General features: G+C 45.4%; 1 protein-coding gene across 1 annotated transcript; it reads right to left on the reverse strand.

The window, feature by feature from the left end:
• Window positions 1-1,795: 1,795 nt before the first annotated feature.
• Window positions 1,796-6,119, reverse strand: LOC105513574 (putative KHDC1-like protein). Its single transcript, XM_011944491.1, has 4 exons — window positions 6,021-6,119; window positions 2,671-2,794; window positions 2,320-2,502; window positions 1,796-1,995 (listed from the first exon to the last, which is right to left on the reverse strand). Exons 1-4 carry the CDS (start codon window positions 6,117-6,119, stop codon window positions 1,796-1,798), a joined length of 606 nt encoding a protein of 201 aa, XP_011799881.1.
• Between the last annotated feature and the right edge of the window lie 928 nt (window positions 6,120-7,047).

Here is a 7,047-nt window from a genome sequence, read left to right on the forward strand (position 1 = left end):
CTAGTTACCATAAAATATAATCCTTACCACATTACCACAAGAAACAACCTTCAATAGAAGGACATTTTTATCTAACTGGAAGAACAGGGATAGGACTAACTCCAGGCAGAACACAATTTGTTTAATGACATCATCGAAGCTCCAGTTTATTTCTGTCTCTGCTGTCCTCCTTTTCAGCTGTATATTATTGGTGCTCCTCTTACTGTCTGCAAGATGACAACAGTGGCAACTGATGCCACACACCTCCTTAATCACATCTAACCAGAGACTGGAGGAGGCAGGAAACCCTCCACCCAAGTGCAGAATATAAATCTTAACCTGGTTAGGTTAATACAGGTCACATGCTCATTCCTGGACCAGTGAATCACAATGCGTATGGCCTGATTGGCTTACGTCAATCACCGTTCCCCTTTTGGAGCTAGGGAGGTAGGGTACGTCTTCACGAAACAATAGTTCTATTAGAAGAAAGACGGTGAAAGAATCCAGGAAAAAGAAAGTTTCTCACCTGAGGTAGTCAGTATTATCTCAGTTTTATATGGGAAAACCAGTGCACTAAGAAATCAGTGACTTGCTGAAGATCATAAAGCTATCTTCTGGTAGAGCTACTATTTAAGTGTTCGTAATCTCACACCAGTGTTTGAGATATTCACGCCTCCATTATGATACCTAGGCTGTACCCACACAGAAACTTTTGTGACTGGGATTTAGAGATAAGAATTATGGCCTTAAAATACAAAATATTAATTTCATCATTTGTGATATGAAACTTGAGAGAGAAAATACTCTTTTTGCACATGTCTTTTACAAAATAAGTTTTTTCTCTAGTTTATGAGCCATCAATTATTAAATTATAGATTTAAAAGTAAACATGATATTCTCCTTGAGAATAGTATAGCTTTGTTATATTCTTCCTCAAGCAAATTCCTAAGTGTTTTTATACTTTGAATATGATCTTTCTAACTTTTATGTGGTAACTGGCCATGTAAAAACTATGTAATTAACAAATCTTGTTGGCTTCAAAATAGATTGCAAATTCAACCATTTCCTAACACTTCTACCATTCTACTCTAGTCCAAGTCACCATCGTCGCTCTATGCTAGATGACTGCAATTGCCTCATTATGAGATATACAGACTGCTGGAGAAAGAAGAAATTTGAGTGGGAAGAGTTCAACTGAGGACAGGTTTAGCTTGCCGTAATCTTGGCTAGAGAGATCCAAATGTAGATTTGGCATTCGGAGAGTGTTCTGGAATGGATTAATTCACAGCTTGAGGGACTTCAGAATCTCCATCTGGACCCTTCCTCCCACCTTTCCGTTCTTCCCATTTGTGTGCACTTCAAGGTCCAGGAAAACCCTGGGGATCCTAGGAGGGTCCCTTTTCAGAAGCCCCTGTTTTCACTCAACTCAGAGCAGCCTAACCAGGCTCCAGACCTGAAAGGAGCAGTTCCTGAAAGCGCCAACTTTTGTGCCTGGCTCCTTCCCTGGGCTGGGCCTCCCCAGACCTCAGCACTTGTCCAGAGAATCCCCGTCAGGGCTGAATAAGTTCATCCTAAGGAAAGAGAACAGCACATCGAAGGCTTTGCATCATAGGTAGCTTATTATTGGATTGCTTTGCCAATAACACTTTCTTACATTAAAGAGACTTCCCTCAGACACATGTCTACAAGATCTGAGAGGGACAGGTCCCAGCCACAAATTCAAACTTTCTTCAGTGTCTTTCATGTCTTTCTCACCAAAAGCAGAGCCAAGACTTCTCCTTTCATCCCCACTTTTCCAGGGGAGATCAGTCCTTAATTACAAATAGAGTGAACTCAAATGGAATCCCGAACAACCAATCACTTGGTAAGGGAAAGGCTGAGGAATGCTAAGACAGATGTTTCTACTTACCCTGGAGGCGAAAGACAGATCTCCGGTGTATGGTGGCACGCTAATGGAGGCAACCAGGTCATGGTTGGTCAGGGGCTGGCTCCGGACACGCTCCAGCATCTCGAGGCCTGCAGAAGAAGTGCCCGGGGCTGGTGAAGCAGAGCCCATTACTGGGGCCCTTGGCAGGCCTAGACTCCACCAGGGACATTGGAGGGAGGATGTCACCCCAGTCAGGCCTTCCAAGGTAGCCCATTTATATCTCCCCACTACCCTCTAATCCCTGAGCATTTAGATGCCACAAGAGTGAGCCCTTCCCTTCCCAGTGAACTCTAGGAACCACCTGGATCCCCCAGCCACACAAGGGATCCTTCAGTAATCCAAGGTGCCACACAACTGAGCCAGAACTCCACCATCAAGCCCTCCACTACCACAGTTCAGCCAAGGATACCTACCTTGATCATGACGACAGGAGTCCTGACTCCCCACACAATAGAACATGTGCAGCAGCCACTGCCTTGCCCTGTGTGGTCCAACTATAGTCACACGAGTCTGGCCTGTAGCTGTGAACCAACTCTCCAGCTGAATAAGGGTGTGGCTGTGAACCTCAATGCAGCGAAGGTATGTGTCACCGTGCCCTGTGAGCATAAGAGGTGAGAGGAGGGTCTGTCAAGCACCAGCCCTTGGGGAGTTGGGAGGTGGCCTTGGGGGAACAGATGTGTGACTGATGAAGGTGGAAAAGGAGTAAAAGATTGAAAACTGAGAAGACAAGGATGAAGGAGGGGACGAGGGCAAAGGCCACTCACCAAAGATGAGCTCCTCCTGGTCCTCTTCCATGTGGAACACCATTGGAGCATGAAAGTTTTCAGGCAGGGTCCACCACGGCTTCTTGCTGAGAGCACTTGTTCCCATGCCTATGCTCTGCTTTGACTTGATTCAGAAGAGGGTCACGTCCAAGCAACTGGCTGGCAAAGGACTTAGAAAAAGTGAGGGAAGGGCCTAGGCTCTATCCTTATAGGTACCCAAAACAACCCGCCCCTTGAACCACCTTAGGGTGGGTGTCCAATCCCCATAGCTCTTCCCAAGATAATTCATTCCAAGTAATTATCTGCTTTGAGGTAAATCCTTTCATGCCAAACTTAATCATCTGACTAGTGCTTGCTTTTCTGATGCCCCCGGTATTTTGCAATCAACAGTGTAAGAACTGATTCACGCAGGGATCATCAAGGGATGCTGAGACAAATGAGAAGGAGGCAGGGCAAGGGTTGAGAGATGGAGGTGCAGGAAGGCTCCAAATGGGCTCCCTAGATTTGCACAGGTGCTGGCAGCCACCCAGTAACCACATAGTATATTCCAACAAGACTGGGTTTGTTTAGTGTGCTGCATTAAGGGAGAGTAAACAACACAGGAAAATAAGCATGTCATAGGGAGCCGATTATAGGAGTTGACTAGAAGAGAGTGTTTAGGGAGTAGGAACTAGTTTTTGAAAATGGGGCAATTGGGTGATTAACCTGGTAACTTTATCTGGGAGGTAGGGGGATTAATGTGGTCTTGATTGCAGAGTGTCAAATCTCTCTGGTTTCAAACATAGTTAGAGTGAACTTTCTACATCTTGTTGCATGACAGTCACTGAGCAACCTTGACTGGTTAAAATATTTTACAAGAGAGGTTTATGTTTGATAGGGAAGATTTGAACTTGCCTGTCAGTTCCCAACTGCAAGTTCCTAGGTGCTTTTTCACTTATCATCCTCCCCTTTTGACCAAAGACAAACTCAGCCATCAGGACTTTCAACTGTGGGGTTCAGATCTACACCACTGCCAGAATCCACTGATCCCAAGTATATCGGGACAACATTGTCTACATCTGCATACAGTTGGTCTCTCATGTACATTTTGTTGCAAAATGTAATAGTGAAAATATAATGACCCGGCTGGTTAAACCTGGGAGGTGGAGGTTGCAGTGAGCCAGCTGGTTAACTTTCTTTTTTAAAATCAACGTGTTAACAATTATATGTCACTGTATAATAAACAAGAGGATATTTTAACTTTAGAAGTATATGTCATTTGCCAGGTGTGGTGTCTCATGCCTATAATCCCAACACTTTGAGAGACCAAGGTGGGTGGGTCACTTGAGGTCAGGAGTTCAAGACCAGCCTGGCCAACAGGGTGAAACCCCGTCTCCACTAAAAATACAAAAATACAAAAATTAGACAGGCACATGGTGCATGCTTGTAATCCCAGCCACTCCAGAGACTGAGGCAGGAGGATCGCTTGAACTGAGGCAGGAGAATTGCTTGAACCCAGGAGGCAGAGGTTGCAGGGAGCAGGGATCGTGTCACTGTACTCCAGCCTGGGTGACAGAGTAAGACTTCATCTAAAAAAAAGAAGTACACATTTTATTATAATTAACCTAGGAAAACCCAACTTTGATTTTGACTTCTCAGTTTTTTTATGTTATTCTTAGTTTGGTAACCAAAAGAAAACTCATAGCATGTTTGAGTACTCAAAATTTAGAGAATGTCAAGTAAAACAGAATATTCCTTTAATTTCTCCTTTAATAAAATTAAAAGTGCAAATAATTTTTTTGTTGTTTTTTTATTATACTTTAAAAAGTGCAAATATTTTTATTAACAGTGGTCATTGCAAGAAATTCAGTAAAAGACATCTTAATAGTTTGAACATTTTGGACTTTGGGCCTGAATTTCATTTAATTATTTACTTTATTTATTTATTTATTTATTTATTTTTTGGAGACAGAGTCATTCTGTCGCCCAAGCTGGAGTGCAAGATCTTGGCTCACGGTATCCTCAACTGCCTGGGCTCAAGCAGTTCTTGCACCTCAGCCTTCCAAGTAGTTGGGACTACAGGTGCACACACTTGGCTACTTTTTGTATTTCTTTTTTTTTTTTTTTTTTGAGATGGAGTTTCGCTCCTGTTGCCCAGGCTGGAGGAGAGCAATGGCTCGATCTCGGCTCACTGCAACCTCCACCTCCCAGGGTCAAGCGATTCTCCTGCCTCAGCCTCCGAGTAGCTGGCAAAGGCCACCATGACCAGCTAATTTTGGAATTTTGAGCAAAAACAGGGTTTCGCCATGTTGGTCAGGCTGGTCTTGAACTCCTGACCTCAGGTTATCCACCAGCTTTGGCCTCTCAAAGTGCTGAGATTACAGGTATGAGCCACTGCGCCCGGCCAATTTTTGTATTTTTAGTAAAGATGGGGTTTTATCATGTTGGCCAGGCTGGTCTCGAACTCCTGACATCACGTGGTACACCCGCCTCAGACTCCTAAAGCCTTGGGATTACATACACCAGCCAACACACCTGGACTGGGCCTGAATTTTTGAAAAAAGAATTAAGAAAATAGGTTTTAGACTAGAGTACTAGCAATTGAAATGTATGAATTTGGGATTTGTTTTGAAGACAGAGTCATTAGGATTTTTTATTTTAAGATTTTGGGCAAGTGGCTCCAAAAAAAAAAAAGGTTTTTTTGGTGGGTTGTGGGTTTTTTGGTTTTCTTTTTTTTTGAGATGGAGTTTTGCCTTTGTTACCCAGGCTGGAGTGCAATGGCGCGATCTCGGCTCACCACAACCTCTGCCTCCCGGGTTCAAGCAATTCTGCCTCAGCCTCCCGAGCAGCTGAGATTACAGGTGTGTGCCACCAAGCCCGGCTAATTTTCTATTTTTAGTAGAGACGGGGTTTCATCATGTTGGACTGGCTGGTCTCAAATCCCCGACCTCAGGTGATCTGCCCACCTCGGCCTCCCAAAGTTCTGGGAATACAGGCGTGAGCCATGGTGCCCAGCCTCAAAAAAAAGTTTTTAAAAATCAAATTCTAGCCAGGCAAGGTGGTTCACACCTGTAATTCCAGCACTTAGGAAGGCCGAGGCAGCTGACCTCCTTGAGCTGAGGAGTTTGAGATCACCCTGGGCAGCATGACAAATCTCTACCAAAACTACAAAAAGTAGCCCGGCGTGGTGGCCTACGCCTGTCATCCCACCTACTCTGGAGGCTGAGGTGAGAATCACTTCAACCAAGGAAACAGACATTGCAGTGAGCTGAGATTGCACTACTGCAGGCCAGCCTGGGTAATGGAGTAAGACCCTGTCCAAAAGAAACAAAAAGCAAAAAACAAACAAACAAACAAATCAGATTCCAGACTGAGTACGCCCCACACCGTCTTTCCACCTTCTTCCTGCAGCTGCGGCAGCAGCAACAGCAGTTACCCCACCCTGAGGCTGCTCCCCGAGTAACGCCCATAGGCTCCTCAACTAAGAAAGGAGATCTGTGCCTCAAAGAAGTGTTTGTAGTCAGGGATGGGGGTGCAGTCAGCCAGGACCAACTGGTGACCCTGGAAAAACACTCGCACCACACACTCCTTTCCTGTTGCAGGCTGTTTCCCCAAGAGTGGAGAGAAATGTGAATGCCTCAAATGAGTCTGTTCAGGGACAGCAGTGGAGTCCCAGACCTGGCACCAGGTCCTGGTCCCCCCTCCAGGTAAAGCAGCAAGACTGCCTATACTGGGTTTTGGTAGTAGGAGACAGACCTGAGGAGGGAGCCTGGGTAGACTATTGTGAGAAATATGAGACCACATGTGCATCTCCTGGAAAATCATTTTGCACAGTCCTGAGATTGAGAGTTTAGAGCATCCCCCTTCCTGCTCCCTCTTTCCTTCCCCTCTCTCCTCTGTCTTCTACTTTAATCTGATGTTCTACTTCTGTCTCTCTCTCTCTCTCTCTCTCTCTCTCTCATCTTCCCTTATTCCCCCTCCTTCCTCTCTCCTTCTTCCTGGTTTTCTTTTTCCTCCTAGAGAGAATTGCCTTTTCTTAGAGGAAAGAAGTGGGGTGAAATAAACAGATTTTCTTCTGTCCAGGGGTGAAAATAAGACAGAATATACACTCTGAGACCGAGCATGGTGGCTCACGCCTGTAATCCCAGCACTTTGGGAGGCCGAGCCGGGTGGATCACCTGAGGTCAGGAGTTCGAGACCAGCCTGGCCAACATGGTGAAGCCCCGTCTCTACTAAAAATACAAAAAAGTAGCCAGGAGTGGTGGCACATGCCTATAATCTCAGCTACTCTGGAGGCTGAGGCAGGAGAATTGCTGGGACCCAGGAGGCGGAGGTTGCAGTGACCTAAGATCATGCCACTGCACTCCAGCCTGGGCAACAAAATGAGACTCTGTCTCA

This window comes from Colobus angolensis, unplaced genomic scaffold (genome assembly GCF_000951035.1).
Source record: "Colobus angolensis palliatus isolate OR3802 unplaced genomic scaffold, Cang.pa_1.0 Scaffold231, whole genome shotgun sequence".
Classification (NCBI taxonomy): Eukaryota; Metazoa; Chordata; class Mammalia; order Primates; family Cercopithecidae; genus Colobus; species Colobus angolensis.

Excerpts from the sequence above, each read along its gene's own strand:
- LOC105513574 (XM_011944491.1), bottom strand. The coding sequence starts at position 6,119 with ATGGGCGTTACTCGGGGAGCAGCCTCAGGGTGGGGTAACTGCTGTTGC. Across the intron at positions 2,503-2,670 it reads CCAGGAGGAGCTCATCTTTG|GGCACGGTGACACATACCTT; the intron begins GTGAGTGGCCTT and ends TTATGCTCACAG. Across the intron at positions 1,996-2,319 it reads CTCCTGTCGTCATGATCAAG|GCCTCGAGATGCTGGAGCGT; the intron begins GTAGGTATCCTT and ends CTTCTTCTGCAG.